The 18,519-nt window shown below is 46.3% G+C and overlaps 1 protein-coding gene and 1 pseudogene across 5 annotated transcripts in view; one reads left to right on the top strand and one right to left on the bottom strand.

Moving 5' to 3' along the window:
• BTD (biotinidase) overlaps positions 1-18,519 on the top strand; it is a 60,516-nt gene that overhangs the window by 28,631 nt on the left and 13,366 nt on the right. For 2 of the 5 annotated variants that reach the window (XM_007166997.3, XM_007166996.3), the window contains exon 2: positions 15,592-15,856. In XM_007166997.3, the coding sequence (XP_007167059.2) occupies positions 15,596-15,856 (261 nt within the window). In that variant the 5' untranslated portion in view covers positions 15,592-15,595. Of the gene's footprint in view, positions 1-14,318; positions 14,735-15,224; positions 15,491-15,591; positions 15,857-18,519 lie in introns of those variants that run through there. The other 3 variants (XM_057545202.1, XM_057545200.1, XM_057545201.1) reach the window with 3 other exon arrangements.
• Positions 5,837-7,508, bottom strand: LOC103013191 (heat shock cognate 71 kDa protein-like; annotated as a pseudogene).

Here is an 18,519-nt window from a genome sequence, read left to right as displayed (position 1 = left end):
CAGTGCAGGGCCATGCCCTTCCCTCCCCGACGGCAGCGTCCCGGGAACCCCACCAAGAAGCAGCTCTGCTGTGGCGAGGCAGCGTCAGGGGACCCCGGGGCGTTGGTGGAGGTGTGGGCTGTTCCTCAGGGCACCGGTGGATCCATCCTCATCTCCATCTCCACCCCCCCTCCTCCTTCACTGCCTCCTGGGCTTCCTCCTCTCCTGTTGTCAGGATCAGCTGATCTGAGTGAACTTCTCCCTGCTCCCAATTTGTTAATATGGTGTATCACATTGATTGATTTGTGTATATTGATATGCAATATAAATATTTTGCATCCCTGGGATAAATCCCACTTGATCATGGTGTATGATCCTTTTAATGTGTTGTTGGATTCTGTTTGCTAGTATTTTGTTGAGGATTTTTGCATCTATATTCATCAGTGATATTGGTCTGTAATTTTCTTTTTTTGTAGTATCTTTGTCTGGTTTTGGTATCAGGGTGATGGTGGCCTCATAGAATGAGTTTGGGAGTGTTCCTTCCTCTGCAATTTTTTGGAAGAGTTTGAGAAGGATGGGTGTTAGCTCTTCTCTGAATGTTTGGTAGAATTCACCTGTGAAGCCATCTGGTCCTGGACTTTTGTTTGTTGGAAGATTTTTAATCACAGTTTCAATTTCATTACTTGTGATTGGTCTGTTCATATTTTCTATTTCTTCCTGGTTCAGTCTTGGAAGGTTATACCTTTCTAAGAATCTGTTCATTTCTTCCAGGTTGTACATTTTATTGGCATAGAGTTGCTTGTAGTAGTCTCTTAGGATGCTTTGTATTTCTGCAGTGTCTGTTGTAACTTCTCCTTTTTCAATTCTAATTTTATTGATTTGAGTCCTCTCCCTCTTTTTCTTGATGAGTCTGGCTAATGGTTTATCAATTTTGTTTATCTTCTCAAAGAACCAGCTTTTAGTTTTATTGATCTTTGCTATTGTTTTCTTTGTTTCTATTTCATTTATTTCTGCTCTGATCTTTATGATTTCTTTCCTTCTACTAACTTTGGGTTTTGTTTGTTCTTCTTTCTCTAGTTCCTTTAGGTGTAAGTTTAGATAGTTTATTTGACATTTTTCTTGTTTCATGAGGTAGGCTTGTATAGCTATAAACTTCCCTCTTAGAACTGCTTTTGCTGCATCCCATAGGTTTTGGATCATCGTGTTTTCATCGTAATTCGTCTCTAGGTATTTTTTGATTTCCTCTTTGATTTCTTCAGTGATCTCTTTGTTATTTAGTAATGTATTGTTTAACCTCCATGTGTTTGTGTTTTTTAGGTTTTTTTCCCTATAATTGATTTCTAATCTCATAGTGTTGTGGTCAGAAAAGATGCTTGATATGATTTCAGTTTTCTTAAATTTACTGAGGCTTGATTTGTGACCCAAGATGTGATCTATCCTGGAGAATGTTCCCTGCGCACTTGAGAAGAAAGTGTAATCTTCTGTTTTTGGATGGAATGTCCTATAAATACCAATTAAATCTATCTGGTATATTGTGTCATTTAAAGCTTGTGTTTCCTTATTAATTTTCTGTTTGGATAACCTGTCCACTAGTGTCAGTGAGGTGTTAAAGTTCCCCACTATTATTGTGTTACTGTCGATTTCCTCTTTTATAGCTGTTAGCAGTTGCCTTAGATATTGAGGTGCTCCTATGTTGGGTGCATATATATTTATAATTGTTATATCTTCTTCTTGGATTGATCCCTTGATCATTATGTAGTGTCCTTCCTTGTCTCTTGTAACATTCTTTATTTTAAAGTCTATTTTATCTGATATGAGTATTGCTACTCCAGCTTTCTTTTGATTTCCATTTGCATGGAATATCTTTTTCCATCCCCTCACTTTCAGTCTGTATGTGTCCCTAGGTCTGAAGTAGGTTTCTTGTAGACAGCACATATATGGGTCTTGTTTTTGTATCCATTCAGCGAGCCTGTGTCTTTTGGTTGGAGCATTTAATCTGTTCACATTTAAGGTAATTATTGATATGTATGTTCCTATTACCATTTTCTTAATTGTTATGGGTTTGTTTTTGTAGGTCCTTTTCTTCTCTTGTGTTTCCCACTTAGAGAAGTTCCTTTAGCATTTGTTGTAGAGCTGGCTTTGTGGTGCTGAATTCTCTTAGCTTTTGCTTGTCTGTAAAGCTTTTGATTTCTCCATCGAATCTGAATGAGAGCCTTGCTGGGTAGAGTAATCTTGGTTGTAGGTTCTTCCCTTTCATCACTTTAAATATATCATGCCACTCCCTTCTGGCTTGTAGAGTTTCTGCTGAGAAATCAGCTCTTAACCTTATGGGAGTTCCCTTGTATGTTATTTGTCATTTTTCCCCTGTTGTTTTCAATAATTTTTCTTTGTCTTAATTTTTGTCAATTTGATTACTATGTGTCTCGGTGTGTTTCTCCTTGGGTTTATCCTGCCTGGGACTCTCTGCGCTTCCTGGACTTGGGTGGCTACTTCCTTTCCCATGTTAGGGAAGTTTTTGACTATAATCTCTTCAAATATTTTTGGGTCCTTTCTCTCTCTCTTCTCCTTCTGGGACCCCTATAATGCAAATGTTGTTGTGTTTAATGTTGTCCCAGAGGTCTGTTAGGCTGTCTTCATTTCTGTTCATTCTTTTTTCTTTATTCTGTTCCATGGCAGTGAATTCTACCATTGTGTCTTCCAGGTCACTTATCCTTTCTTCTGCCTCAGTTATTCTGCTATTGATTCCTTCTAGTGTATTTTTCATTTCAGTTATTGTATTGTTCATCTCTGTTTGTTTGTTCTTTAATTCTTCTAGGTGTTTTTTCTTTAATTCTTCTAGGTCTTTGTTAAACATTTCTTGCATCTTCTCGATCTTTGCCTCCATTCTTTTTCCGAGGTCCTGGATCATCTTCACTATCATTATTCTGAATTCTTTTTCTGGAAGTTTTCCTATCTCCACTTCATTTAGTTGTTTTTCTGGGGTTTTATCTTTTCCTTCATCTGGTACGTAGCCCTCTGCCTTTTCATCTTGTCTATCTTTCTGTGAATGTGGTTTTAGTTCCACAGGTTGCAGGATTATAGTTCTTCTTGCTTCTGCTGTCTGCCCTTTGGTGAGTGAGGCTATCTAAGAGTCTTGTGCAAGTTTCCTGATGGGAGGTACTGGTGGTGGGTAGAGCTGGGTGTTTCTCTGGTGGGCAGAGCTCAGTAAAACTTTAATCTGCTTGTCTGCTGGTAGGTGAGGCTGGGTTCCCTCCATTTGGTTGTTTTGCCTGAGGCGACCCAACACTGGAGCCTACCCGGCTCTTTGGTGGGGCTAATGGTGGACTCCGGGCGGACTCACACCAAGGAGTACTTCCCAGAACTCCTGCTGCCAGTGTCCTTGTCCTCACGGTGAGACACAGCCACCCCCTGCCTCTGCAGGAGACCCTCCAACACTAGCAGGTAGGTCTGGTTCAGTCTCCTGTGGGGTCACTGCTCCTTCCCCTGGGTCCCGATGTGCACACTACTTTGTGTGTGCCCTCCAAGAGTGGAGTCTCTGTTTCCCCCAGTCCTGTCGAAGTCCTGCAATCAAATCCCACTAGCCTTCATAGTCTGATTCTCTAGGAATTCCTCCTCCCATTGCCAGACCCCCAGGTTGGGAAGCCTGACGTGGGGCTCAGAACCTTCACTCCAGTGGGTGGACTTCTGTGGTATAGGTGTTCTCCAGTTTGTGAGTCACCCACCCAGTGGTTATGGGATTTGATTTTACTGTGATTGCGCCCCTCCTACCATCTCATTGTGGCTTCTCCTTTGTCTTTGGATGTGGGGTATCTTTTTTGGTAAGTTCCAGTGTTTTCCTGTCAATGATTGTTCAGCAGTTAGTTGTGATTCCGGTGCTCTCGTAAGAGGGAGTGAGCACACGTCCTTCTACTCTGCCATCTTGAACCAATCTTCACTATTTTTTTTAAATGGTAACTTTATAATATATATATATTTTTTCTTAATTATTTTATTTATTTTTGGCTGCGTTGGGTCTTCATTGCTGTGTGCAGGCTTTCTCTAGTTGCGGCAAGCGGGGGCTGCTCTTCGTTGCGGTGTGTGGGCTTCTCATTGCGGTGGCTTCTCTTGTTGTGGATCACGGGCTCTAGGTGCATGGGCTTCAGTAGTTGTGGCACACGGGGTCAGTAGTTACGGCTCGTGGGCTGTAGAGCACAGGCTCAGTAGTTGTGGCTCACGGGCTTAGTTGCTCTGTGGCATGTGGGATCTTCCCAGACCAGGGCTCAAACCCATGTCCCCTCCATTGGCAGGTGGACTCTTAACCACTGCACCACCAGGGAAGTCCAAATCATAGTTATTTTTAATTGCTGGTCTGATCATTCCAACATGTCTGCCACATCTGACTCTGGTTCCGTTGCTTGATGTGTCTCTTCAAATTGGTTTTTTGTTTTTTGCCTTCTAGTATGCCTAGTAATTCTTTGTTGAAAGCTGGATATGAGACATGAGGTACTGGGTAGAGGAACTGCAATAAATAGGCATTTAGTAGTGCTGGCCAGGTGTGGAAAGTGAGAAGTGCTCTTTTGTCCTGTGGTCTATCTTTTAGTGAACTTGACAAGTTCACGCTGCCCAGTCTAGCCCACCTCTCTGGTGGGACAGGATGGCTAGAGGGGGCTGGAGTCGGGTGTCTCCCTCCCCCTAGGTCGTTTGGGTTCTATAAAACCCCAGTAGGTTCGCTGTGCTAAAAAAGTTTCTTTTGAGGGCAGGCCTCCTGAGCAACTGTGCACTCTGGCTGCTTTTCCGCTCTCTCTAGCCACAGGGATTTTCTCCAGCCATAGTGCGAGGACCGGGTACAGCTCCTAGAGGAAGAACTCAGAACTGTGGGCACACCCTGCCAAAGCCGGACTCCCCCGAAGTTCTTCACTCTTGGACATGTCCACCCTGAGCCTCCAGCAACTGGTCAGTTACAGTTTAGCTTTTCCTGCACTGATACTGGCTCCACTGAGGTTTCTGCTCACGGGTTTCTACTCAGTTAGGTTGTGATTTTTTGTATTCACCTGTCTGTCTCTCTAAATTTTGGAGGCAGCAGTTTGCCCTGTGATCTCAGTTCTCAGATGTGTCTAAGAAGAGCTGTTGGTTTTCAGTTTGTTTACATTTTTACTTGTTAACGTAGAATGGCTGCTTCCAAGCTCCTTATATGCCAGACTGGAAACCAGAAGTCTCAACTCTTTATTTTTTTCCTTATGTATTTCATTTAGTAGAAAAACAGTGTGACATTAAGAAAACATTTTAAAATCTCCATAAGATGACCTGTCATGTTTTCAGTTACTCACATTCTTTTCCAGTCTTTGTTCACATGCATGCGTGTTTTACTTAGCTATTACCACTGTAAACAGAGAAAAGTTTTCACTATATTTGTTGAGCATAGCTATCTTTAAAATTTTTGCTTAATATTCCACCTGGTTTGTATATATTTTCATAGCTTTCTTCATATTGGATGTTAGATATTGTTTGTTTCCAGCTTTCATCTATTGGGACTTATTCTTCAATTTTAGCTAGCATCCATTTATTAAACAGTAAGTGCTTTACATCAGGTATTTTCATTTCTAGCTTGTAGATGAAGAAGTTGAAGCTTCGTTGTGTTAAATAACTTATCCAAGCTTATATAATGAGTAAGTATCAGAGCCAGGATTTACTTTTTTTTTTTTTTTTTGGCCGCACCACGTAACATGAGGAATCTTACTTCCCCAACCAGGGATCAAACCCATGCCCCCTGCGGTGGAAGTGTGGAGTCCTAACCACTGGACCACCAGGGAATTCCCAGATCCAGGATTTCAAATCAGACATTTTAAAACTCAAAAGCCCATATTCTTTTTTTTTTTTTTTTTTTGGTGCCAATTTTAAATACAGTTTTATTTAAGACATTGCATTTTCCACTTACAATACAGTGCTTGTAAAGTGCAATGTTATTTCCTTTCCCTGTGCACACATTCCACGTTCAAGTATCAAGAATGCCCAGTTTACTACAGCAGCTCAACTTTAAAACTGCCATGGAATTTGCTACAAATTTGGGTCCTTCAGTGTTGTGTGGAACAATGCTACACCTGTGCTAGGCTGGCTTAATCAACCTCTTCAATGGTGGGCCCAGAGGAGGCACCACCAGACGGTGGAGCTCCACCACCAGGGAAGCCCCCGGGCATCCCTCCTGGCATTCCTCCTGGCATGCCTCCTGCGCTCTGGTACAGCTTGGCAATGATGGGATTGCAGACTTTTTCCAGCTCCTTCTGCTGATGTTCAAATTCTTCCTTCTCTGCAGTCTGGTTCTTATCAAGCCAGTTGATTATTTCATTACACTTATCAAGAATCTTCTGTTTGTCCTCATCATTAATCTTGCCTTGAAGTTTCTCATCCTCAACAGTAGCTTTCATGTTGAAAGCATAGGATTCAAGAGAATTCTTTGAAGACACCTTATCCCGCTGCTTCTCATCTTCAGCTTTATACTTTTCTGCTTCCTGAACCATGCGTTCAATGTCCTCCTTGCTCACACGGCCCTTGTCATTAGCGATGGTAATCCTGTTCTCTTTTCCTGTGCTCTTATCCACAGCAGAGACATTGAGGATGCTGTTGGCATCAATATCAAAAGTGACTTCAATCTGAGGAACACCACGGGGGGCAGGAGGAAAAGCCCATATTCTGTACTTCCGTAGTATGCTGTCATTTCAACTGACTTTTTTCTTATTTAAATGACTTCCTAAGATAAAGTCCCAGAAGAATACTGTTTGTGATTTATAATATGAATTATTAAACTTTTTTCCCAATAAGGAAGTACTATTATTATCACTTTACTAGTTTATTTTTTCCAAATTTAATATTTTAAAATAGTACAAGTTAATGTTTATTTTGTATATAAGTTCAAAGTTTTTCAAAGTGTTTGTTTATGATTTGTTTTCTTCTTTAAATCTGTTCTTGTTTATTGCCTGTTTATAAGTGTTGTCTTGATGTTTATATTTTGCATGTAAATTTTAATTTATCAATTTGTTTCTTCTATTATTTTAACTGCTTCAAATTTTAGAAAGCTGTTTAATCAAACCTCTGATAGCCAATTATAATTTATTCTAGTTTTCCTAACATTCAACATTTAACTCCTGATTTTGAGTTTGTTTTTGTATATGGTGTAAGGTGTTTAAACTTATTTCCAAACTGTTGTTCAGTCATCCCAATATCACTTATTCAATCAAACTTTTCCTCTTGTCGTTCTGAGTGTGGTGGCATACAGAGAATTACCAGTAAGGCACACAAATAATTACCAGTCTGTCCAAAGCAGAAGAAAACAAAACTGCTCAGTGCCTCTAGGAAGAGAGGCGAAAGCAGAGATACTGACCATTTCTCTGCCATTTACCAAGCCCTGCTTGGAGCTGGCCACGTTTGTGAGTAGGGCTAAGGTCACTCTCATTCTTGATCATGTGCTGCCCTCTAACTGCGCTGTGGGTCACCTGCAGCTTGCCACCATGCTTGTGTGGAGGGCATACTCCACAGGTACTCAGAGCTGACAGCATCTGGACCCATTTGCCTGCTTTTTGCTCTTTCTCTCTTGGTGAGCTTGACTGTGCCTCTCCCCAGTAGATACCTCCTGGACCCTCCATAGGAGAAGGTGTCCTTTGGCATGTTTTCTCTAGTGCTGTGTTTTACCTTAGATTTTTTTTTTGTTGTTTCTTTTACTCTTCCTACTATCATTCATTCTCAGTGTTTCCAGACTATCCTATCAGGGATTGTTCTTTTGACTTGGGGACCGTGGTTTCCTGGCTCTAATGCCCATTCCTTTGTCCTCCGTGGTCTGCATGCAGGGCATCCTCACCGTCTTGCTGGTCCTGTGATCTGGGTGTTTCAGTCCCGAGCACTGGCAGACAAGAGCACAGGGGTGATGGGACGTGGTGTCGTGATGTTTGGCCCACCATGCCCTTAGAGATGTTGTATCCACCATACACTTAATTCACAAAGAACCTTTGCATTGCCCCCACTTCTGAGCACATCTTCCCTGAAAAATTTGACCTGTGGTTCTAGGGCATCATATTTTCCATGCGCTGGTTGTGTTTCTCCATGTCCAGTCTTCAGGTCCTCATTCCCTAGAAGGTGCTTCTTCTGATGACTCTAATTGAAGGTAGTCCAACAAAGAAATGGGGGAGAAATTTCCCAAGGGCTTTGAAAGACAATTCTTTGCTGATACTCATGGAGTCTTATTTCAGAGACCCTGATGATAGTTCTAGAGGACTGAGAAGAGCAGGGTAGCTACAAATGCTCCCACCGTTCTTCTCTCCCAAGACTGATGGACAGTGCGGAAGCCTTCTCTGAGTGCTTTCCTTGCTCCCTTGGCCAAGGTCTACGAACCACAGTTTAAGACTTACTTCTTCAGCAATTCATTTTTGGCTCCCAAAGATTTCAGATAAGCTTTTGAGAAGAAATCTGATACACTTCTGCAGAATATAATTGGAAGGTTTTTCAGATTACCTATTTACCTATAAATGTATAATTATATATATAAATAATTATGTTAAAAATTTTTAATTACAATTTATTTAAATTTATAAATATATTATACATTATTTACTTATTCATTTAATTCCTACATATTTCTTTATTCATCTTATGTAATTACCTAATGGAATATCTATCTCTTACCCCTGTTCTAGTCTTTTTTTTTTTTTTTTTTTTTTTTTATTTATTTATGGCTGTGTTGGGTCTTCGTTTCCGTGCGTGGGCTTTCTCCAGTTGCGGCAAGTGGGGGCCACTCTTCATCGCGGTGCGCGGGCCTCTCACTATCGCGGCCTCTCTTGTTGCGGAGCACAGGCTCCAGACGCGCAGGCTCAGCAATTGTGGCTCACGGGCCCAGTCGCTCCGCGGCATGTGGGATCTTCCCAGACCAGGGCTCGAACCCGTGTCCCCTGCATTGGCAGGCGGATTCTCAACCACTGCACCACCAGGGAAGCCCCTGTTCTAGTCTTTTAAAATCAGGAACCTTATTTAAACAAATGAAAACCAGTAACAACCTGGTTCTACAGTGATGTTCCTGTCAAGGCAGAGACAAGCACTGAATCCTTCAACCGACCTGGACCAGATTGTTTGGGGGACTTCCCCCCCCCCACCCCCCCAGTCTGAGTGTTTAAATACTTTGCTGGTCATTTCCATTAATATGGTGGGAACACTTTGAAATCCGCCCACATTCTCTCAGGCCTTTTGTTAGAGAAGCACCTGGGAAATAAAGGTGATGGTCCTGACTCATGTCTTTCTTTGACGTGAGGGGAAGATAGTGTCAGAATGTACCTGCCTTTACCCTCCAGCCCAGTGGCTCTGGAGGTGACCCCAGGCCAGGAGTATCAGCACCACCATCACCTGGGAACTCATTAGAAAATGCATATTCTAGGGCCCTACCCCAGACCCGCTGAGTGAAAACTTCGGGGCATGGGGTCCAGGGAACTGCATGTTCAAGCCCTTCAGGTGCCTCAGCGTCAGCGTCCCCATTTGAGAACCCCTGCTCTGGTCTGACCACCCAGTCTCTCCCTTGTGAGGGTACTTTGAATTTCTGTTGAATTGTGCTGCAGCTGCAATGAAGACACCACAGTGGTCTTTGAAGGTCTGACTGATAAATTACCCCCGTCTTGAACATGTACTGGGAGGGTTGGACCAGGAGACAGGAGAGTTGCTTTCCAGTCTGTTCTCACCACTAACTAGTCCTGGAGGATTCCCTCTTCAGGAAAATGGAATTTTACCATCTGCTTTCATTACTTTATGTGACAGGAAGATAAAATCAAGTAGTGGATGTTAAAGTGGTTTAAAAACATTAACATGTAACATAAAATGCAACCTGGCAGCCATATAAAAATTTGTCCCTGTGGATTCTTTACCTCAAGTAGATTTCCCTGTGAAGAGTGCTGTCCATCTATGGATGGGCTACATTGCATTGCACACCCACTCACATCTATGGGGTGCACTGCTGTAAGAAATCACAGCAAATTTAGAACCTGTGAATATAGAAGATGAAATAAGCCCTAGGAACATGGCAAATAAAAAAATAGCTTTCATGAGACCCAAATCTTGGAAAATCAAATGTTGTCTAGTTTTTTCACTGTAAAAGAGTTAGGTGGGGAAAAAAGGAGATAGGTGAAGTGTCAGGAATGAAAAGGAGAAGGAAAGGAGGAAAAAAACATCCATTTACTTCTTAAGAATGACCCTCTCTTGCGGCACTTCAGCGCAAATCCCCACGTGGGTAAGTGGTACTCCGTTTGCCCACAGGGTGGCAGTAGCGGACCTGGAGGGGGCTCTTCTTTGGAGCAGAGTCTCGTGGGTGCTCTTTTCTGTCTGCACAACAAAGTGAAGAAAAGAGCCTTCTTCCATTAAACACCTGTGCATTTCAGGGGGAAGTTTTGTCTTAAATTATGAAGGTAATTTCCCATTTGAGGAAAAGAAAGGTGACATATTTAGGTTCAAGTGTCACGATTGCTCATTCGGTGTTCTAAGAGAAATTACTCCTGTCACCAGAAAGGGGCCCCAGTCCAAGGCCTGGCCCACGGTTACACTTTTGTATGTCACTCGCTTTTTGGAGATAACAGGTGGAATGTTTTTAAAAGAGGAATGACAATTTACCAGTTCAGCCGGGAGTTCCTGGTAATTTACTCACTGTTGCAAGTAAGTTCAGCCTTGAACCTCAGCATCACCCTCAGTTGCCACCTGACACACCCCCCTGAGGCATCAGAGTCTTGGTGGTGGATGGTTTGCACGAAGCTGTTCAAGCTACAACACTGTGGGGCTTTACATTGTTCCAGGGCCGGTCATGGACCAGCTCACTAAGCGCAGAGGCAGAGAACAAGAGGCCTTCTGGGAAATAAAGGTCTCTTTGGGGTTTCTTTAAATTCAGATTATGTAAGTTAGATGGAGATGGGCATTTCTCCTGCTTATGTAAAAGGATTTAGACAAGGAAATCACAAAACTCATGAGAATGGGTTTAGAACTATTTGGAACTTAACAGTATTTTTCATGGCGTCCTGTCACATACACGTAGAAACGTATACTGTGCTCGCTCCTAATGACTTAGCTGGTCCCTCAGCTTTGTTCCACAGGATATGACATTTCCTCTGCGAACTCCCCAATCATGGGGCTGTCATTCTCCTTGACAAGTAAAGAATGACAAGATCTTTTATTAAAACGATCAGTATGTCTATATATAAAATTTTAAGTGTATATACCTGCCTCTGAAATTATCTTATTAAGAATACCTTCATAATAATCCTTTCATTTTATTGCAAAAGACACGATTGTAATAGCATGGCTAGGAAGGAAACACAGCTAATTTTCAAGGTGACTCATTTAGCAAGATGGAAAACAAAAGCTCCTTGTGTGTAAAAATATCCAGTGATTGACATGTTACCAAATTTCCACAAAATAGATTTCCATGTAATTTAAGACTTTGATTTCTTTTCCTCATAGATCATAAGAACCCTCCTGACCAGGATTAGTGTCAGGGGAACATGTTTCCTTATGAACTGAGAAGCAGAGGCTTCTGTAGGGCGGTGAAAAGGTCAGGATGCTTCTGCATGAAGATGTCACTCCAGCAGTGCTGCCCCCACCCCAGCAATGATTTCCTGGCTCGGCTCTCACTCTGCAGGCAGCAGGGAGTCACTGGGAGATTCTGAGCAGAGGAGCGTCTTAACTGACCCAGGCTTTAACCTGATCTCCACAGAGATGAGGCTGGAAGAGGGTGGGGCGGCTGTGGGAGCTGCCGGTTATCTCCCTCTGACTTCATTTTCTGCCGCCTTCCATGGTCCCTGGTCCCTGGTCCCAGCCCACCGCTCTCCTGGCTGTTTCTTGAACCACCCGAAAGCTCCCACTCGGGCCTTTTGAGCGAGGACCCCTCTGCCTGGAACCCTCTTGCCCCGGCACCCACGGGCCTCCTCTCGCCCCTTCTTCGGACGCCGGCTTCTCCTGGAGCCCTTCCTGGTCTAAAACCTACCCCCACCCATGCCAGGCCCTCCCTGCCCCCTCCCCGTCTTTATGGCTCCTTCGTACTTATTGCCAAATGACACTTTAGATGCAGTCAGTTGGCAATGACAACGGGGTTAATGTCCCAGTAAACCCATCGTAAGTTGAAAATATCATAGGTCAAAAATGCATTAGATACACACAGCCTCCCGGACATCCCAGCTCAGCCCCGCCCACCTCACACGTGCTCAGAACACTCACATTAGCCTGCACGTGGGCAGAACCCTCTAACGCAAGGCCTAGTTTATAATAAAGGGTTGACTATTTCATGGAGTTTATGGAATACTGCACTGAAAGGGAAAAACAGAATGGAGTGCGGGTCCAGATGGTTGTCAGTGTATCTGTCGGTTGTTCACCCCCGTGACTGGGGGCTGCAGCTGCCCTGCCCAGGATCAGAGAGAGGGTTGTACTGCACGCCGGTCCCCCAGGGAAAGTCCACATTCTGAATTCTGAGCACGGTTTCCACTGAATGCATATGGCTTTCGCACCATCGTAAAGTCGAACCATCACGAGTGGGGGGACGATCTGTGTTGATTGTGGCAGTGTCCGCATACATGGGGAGGGTCCATTCGGAAGGGCTAGGCGCCTTCACCGCTGGGTCCCTGACGCCTGCACCTCCGTCTGGCACAGGCGGGTACCACGTGGATGTTGAAGTGAGCGCCCTCCCGGCCCCGCCGTCTCCCGCCCCCGCCTCAGTGGAGCACAGGACGCAGGATGTGGGGGCACATTGTCACCTCAGTGGTGCCTTCACGCTGGGCCCTTCCTGGAGTTCAGACTCCCGTCAAATGCCTACGATGGAAGGAGGTTCGTAGCTAGCTTTTCAGACTGAGCACACATCTCCAGCCACTATTCTGTTTATGGTCCAGGCCCTGCCCTGCTCTGCAGGTGGATCCGTTGCTGGATCACCAAGAACCTCGTGACTCCCAGGGACACCCCGGCCCCTCAGCCACCCCGTGAGCGCCGTCCTGAGCCAGCGCCGGGCCACCTGCGCCCTTGCATCCTGTCGCCTGCCAGCACCCCCTGCTGCCATCCAGGCTTTTCAAAGCCCCTGCCACATAGAGAGGGAAAACCAGAACACCACTCTTCAGCAAGGGTGCACTCTGGTGCCTATTTTTATTTTAAAGTAGAAAGGGGATATCTTGATGGTCCCACAATTTCCTTGTTTTGCTGCACTGCAAGGGCCTGAGATTTGATTGATTGATTGATTGATTGATGGCTGCGTTGGATCTTCGTTGCTGCGCACGGGCTTCAGTAGTTGTGGCACGCGGGCTTCAGTAGTTGTGGCATGCGGGCTCAGTAGCTGTGGCGCACGGGCTTAGTTGCTCCGCGGCATGTGGGATCTTCCTGGACCAGGGCTTGAACCCGTGTCCCCTGCATTGGCAGGTGGATTCTTAACCACTGCACCAACAGGGAAGCCCAGTCCCTGAGATTTAAACGAATGTTCTTTGTCCCCGCATCAGTGGCATGCAGCTCTTAGCTGAGGAAGGAGGACCCCGCAAACGCCACTGTCAGCTCCAGGACCTCCTGACCTGCCCCCACCGGGTCCTGGTTCATGTGCTCCCCCCACCACCCAGCCTTGTTTTCCCCCCTCTTAGTGAGGCCATGGCCTTATACTTTAGAAATATTGCGAATTTGACTTTGAAGATGAAAGTTTTCCCCTCAAACCACTCCCCATTATCATCATTCTGAAACCAGAGCTGGAGTGGGAAACAGATTTTGAGACTTTAAAAATTATTCCTTGCTGGGACCTAGAGACTGTCATACAGAGTGAAGGAAGTCAGAAAGAGAGAAACAAATGCCGTATATTAACGCATATGTGTGGAACCTAGAAAAATGGTACAGATGAACCGGTTTGCAGGGCAGAAGTAGAGACACAGACGTAGAGAACAAACGTATGGACACCAAGGGGGGAAAGCGGGGCTGGGGGGATGAATTGGGAGATTGGGATTGACATATATACACTAATATGTATAAAATAGATACCTAATAAGAACCTGCTGTATAAAAAACATAAAATAAAACTCAAAAAAAAATTATTCCTTGCTGGTCTTCAGAGGCAAAATTCAGATAAAAGAGCTTATCAGTTATACTTGCATTTCTACCCAAAAGCTCATGGCCGCTCAGTCAAAGGCCTCTTGTTCTGATCTTCCAACACTGCCCCCAGTGCCCCAGACCGGCGGCAGCGCACCCCGGGGCCTGGCATTTGGATGGAACATTTCTTCCCTGAGGAAAGAAGTGACAGTTTGAGACGGGGCGGGGTTGGGATGGAGAGTGCGGCCCACCCTGAGAAGTACCTGAGTTTGCGGGGATTCTGACTGGGCACCCCGAGGCCGTGGTCTGCTGCTGAACCTAATTATGGTTGCTTTTGTTTGCGGAACTTTGAGAGAAAAAGAAATCTGTGGCGGCCCGGAGGGTCTGGTTTTGAAATGCAAACACGGGGGCTCTGAGTCAGACTTCCGGCAGGGTGGCATTTTGTCTTTAAAGAGCAGCAATGTGGTTCCTCGATTTGTCTCTGCTGTCTTGACATTTAGTTGGATTCCTGGGCAATTGGTCGGCCCGGGTACATCTCCACGGAGCACGGGGGCCTGGCCTTGGTACTGCCTGGCAAGTCTGTGTGCTTGGGGAGGGACTGTGGCTGGGAGGCCAGGCCGATTTTCAAGGCAGAACTGTGTGTAAAAACACCCAGTGACACATAACTTCTAGAAATTAAAATGCCTATTCTTGGGAAAAAAAGGCACACAGAAGTGTCATTGTAAGTTTACTTCTAATCTCTTACGGTAGCAGCTACAAAGCTGAGTTTGCTTTCTAGAAAATTCTAGTTTATTTTCTAGAAAGTTGCATTTTATTACTGCAAAAGGATTTTATTTCCAAATGAGTATGCTTTTTTTGAGCAGGAGTTTTGGAGTCCTAGAGACAGAGGTTGAGAAGGTGATGGTGTGCAATGGCAATTCTCAAGTTCAAGGAGGGGGGAAAAGCCATGCTTTGATGGGGAGACTTCTTTTTGACTGTCCATAAACTGGCATTTAAGTAGAAGTCAGCAGTTTCTCTGCACCAAGTTAAAGAATGTGGTGCTGGGTAAAGGGAGGCTTACGCTTTATATTCATTACTAACCAAAGAAAGGCAGGGAGAATTGTGACCCATCAGGTTTTTATGGCTAAGATAGCCGAGCTGTGTTATTAGGATCACAACAGTCACAGCTGGTGTAGATGGCTGACCTGTAGTATGTTTGTGTGTATTGAGGGCAGGCGGTGGGGTGTGGAGTATATCACAGAATTATCTATAATAATTAGAATAGTTACGATTGCCTAAATCTGAAGTGTGCAACTAGAAGAGTCCTGCTGGGGAAGCAAATCGTGGCAAACATTGGGTCTGTTGTGGAAATGTTCTGAAACCAGACTGTTAAAACAGTGAGCCATTTTAAACGTAACTCGCTACGTGTTTGGAGAGAAACACATACCCTCTTGTTAGGAACCTGAAACAAACTCTTTGAGCTGCAGCGTCACAGCCGGTGAGTTTGATTGCCGGGATTAATAAATCACAGCTAAGCAAGTCCCCATCTTGGCAGGATTCTGGATTCAGCTGTTTTCTCCTTGCCCCGTTGCGTTCTAGATTGATGGTCTGCATCATGTCTGGAGCCAGCCGTCAGCTCGCTCTTTTCCTCTGCGGCTGTTGCGTGGCTGCCCTGGGGGTCCAGGCCGAGGAGCGCCGCCCGGCTGAGCGTCACCAGGCTGCCCAGTACGTGGCTGCCGTGTACGAGCACCGGTCCATCCTGAGCCCGAACCCGCTGGCCCTCACCAGCCGCGAGCAGGCCTTGGAGCTCATGAGCCAGAACCTCGACATCTATGAAGAGCAAGTGACGATCGCGGCCCAAAAGGCAAGAAGTGCTCCCGGGTCAGCTTGTTCGCAGAGCAGGGCAGATTAGCCCTTGGTGTTGCGTTCCCTCTGGGAAATGAGCCCGGCCGGTAAAGATGAGCTGAATGAGTCAGTCGGCTGGAGTCCCGCTACTGCGAGGCTGGTCTGCAGCATCAGCAGACCCTCCAAGGTTGGGAGGGGTGCAGAATTTGGGGCCTGCCTGAGACTTGCTGAGTCACAGTGTACATTTTAGCAGGATTCCCCAGGCGATGCTTCCCCTCCAGCCTGGGAGGCCCAGGGCCAGGCACGCGGTGGTGCCAGAAGAGTCGCTCGGTTGCTTGTAAACAAACGTGGGTGCCCGGCTCCCACGCCTGCCTGCAGAGTCAGCTGGGGAGCGCGCCGGGGCACTGGGATTTTTTAAGGTTCCCCGGTGGATTCAGATGTGCAGAAACATCTGAAAGCCAGCAGGCGCGACGGCCCCTCGTGCTCTCGGAGGCTTTCAGAGATAACTGAAGTAGTAAGCGGCCCCAGAGCTGCGTTTGCTGCCTCCCGATGACGTGGGGCTCCTTTCTGGTCCCCGCGCCAGACCCCGAACGGCCTGAGAGCTCAGTCCAGACACAACCCAGCCCAGCGGACAAAGGACGCCGGTGCCGCCTTTGTGAAGGCTTCCTGCGCGGCCCCTTTTCCGCTCCTGCCGGGAAGGGTGGGGCAGACGGGGGTGGGGGGTGTGGGAGCCAGAAGTCTCTGTAGGAACACGGCCTGCTGGGAGGGCAGTCTGGCCTTGAGCCGCGGCGGGGGCGGGGGCGGGGGCCCCGCCCGGCTGCTGGAGGAAGCCCCGCTCCGCCCTGCCGGGACAGCAGGCGGGCTCGCTGCGAGCGGAGCGGCCCGCGTCTGTGAGTTCAGCGGGCAGAGCTGTGGTGCCTGCAGGTCCCGCCCGAACAGCCCCCGTCTCCGTTCAGGGTGGTCAGCACTTCCTGGACGACCACTGGCCATCGCTACCTTTTAAAATGTAGCCTGTAGTACCTATATATGTAACACACAAATGTGGGAAGGGCGCTTAAAGGCCGGTCCAGCTGTTCTGATGGGTGACACTGCTCTTTTTTTCCCAACCCGACGTCCAGCTTCCCCTGGACGCCTCCAGTGGCCCAGGACTCACTGCCCACTTGAGGACAGTGGGAACGTCTGGAAAGGGCTTCCTTTCTATGGGCAACAATCAGCCTCCCTGTAACTGCCACCCATCGTCCTGTCCTCCTGGCCAAACAGAACAGACTGAATCCCATCCCACATACGCCATCTTTCCCAGATCTGAGGACGGCCCCAGCAGGTCTCCCAGGCTGTGTCTCTCCAGTCCCACCCACAGTTCCCTGAGGGATGCGGTCCCAGCCCTGTCCCCCGAGCCTTTCCGGGTTACGTCCGTGCCCTGAGCTGCACGCGGTTTTGCCGAGGGCAGGGCGGAGGAGACCTGCCACCATGCTCATTCTAGGTGTCGTCCCCAGAAGGAGAGCTTTTGGCAGCCACACCTTGCTGTGGGTTCATCAGGCGCTTGCTGTCAGCCAGAGCTCCTGAGCCCTTTTCACACAGACACACACGCTGTCCTGTACTTGTTAGGTTAATTTATTTAACCCGAGAGCAAAGCCTCACATTTATGCCATTGAATTTCATCCTGGTGGGCTATTTGGGGGTCTTTACCGACAGACATCCTGCATATCAGTTACCTTCACGTCATTCACACTTCTGGGACATACCTCATTTGTGTCTGCACTGAAGCCAGTGTAAAACCATCCCAGCCCGTGCCCGCAGGCCTCCTCCTGACACAGGTCCGTTCTCGGCACAAAGGTGTTGGCTTGCGGGCAGCTGAAATGTCACCCCCTTCTTCCCCATCCTTCCACAAGACCATGCTGAGACACTTGGCAGATGCCACACTGAAACCCAGAGACTGTGACTGCAGTTTTCCCCTGCATTTTAATCACCTGCCCCCCAGTGAAACATATAACATGTTTTTCTTGAACCCATGCTGCCTGCAGGCATCATTCCGTCTCTGTCTGTGGTCCAGGAGCAGGGACAACAGCTGTTGATCCAGTCATTTTTAGGGCTTACAGACATCTCGGCTCCCCTACGTGGTTATATGTGTTAAAGTAACCTCTAACACAGGTTGATGCCATGCATGTGTCAAAGTTTTATATCAAACTTGCTATAAGGGCAGAGGTTCCTGCAGGCCAATTAAATGAGTTCTCTCATTTACAGGGAAGAAAAGGAGTTGCACTTAAAGATATTAGGCTGGGTGGTCAGCTGGCCTGGCACCCGGAATTCCCCAGGAGTTCTTGAGCTCACTGGTCTGTCAGAAAGTTGCTCAAGCCCTTTATGAGGAATGCAGATTCCTTCCTAGAATGGATGGGTAATCACATCAGACCCAAAGTTCTGTCCCGGCTCAAGTCTGAGTCCTCATTCTGGGCAGATGTATATTAGGAAATGCAATTTAATTTTAATATTAATCTAATATGTATCCATAACTGTTAATGTCCATAGGAAACCATTCAGTGCTTTCAAAGTTGTGTTTTGAATAAAGGAAAACATGTGTCCAAGTATAATTTTCAAAAAGTTAGAAACACGACTCTTACACATAGAGAAGAATGGACATGTGTCAAAGCTCTTATTTAACTCATTAATTAACTCAGGAACCAGTAA

Source organism: Balaenoptera acutorostrata, chromosome 4, assembly GCF_949987535.1.
Source record: "Balaenoptera acutorostrata chromosome 4, mBalAcu1.1, whole genome shotgun sequence".
Taxonomy (NCBI): Eukaryota; Metazoa; Chordata; class Mammalia; order Artiodactyla; family Balaenopteridae; genus Balaenoptera; species Balaenoptera acutorostrata.
The sequence above is the reverse complement of the archived record's forward strand: the minus strand, read 5'-3'. Positions and strand labels throughout refer to the sequence as shown.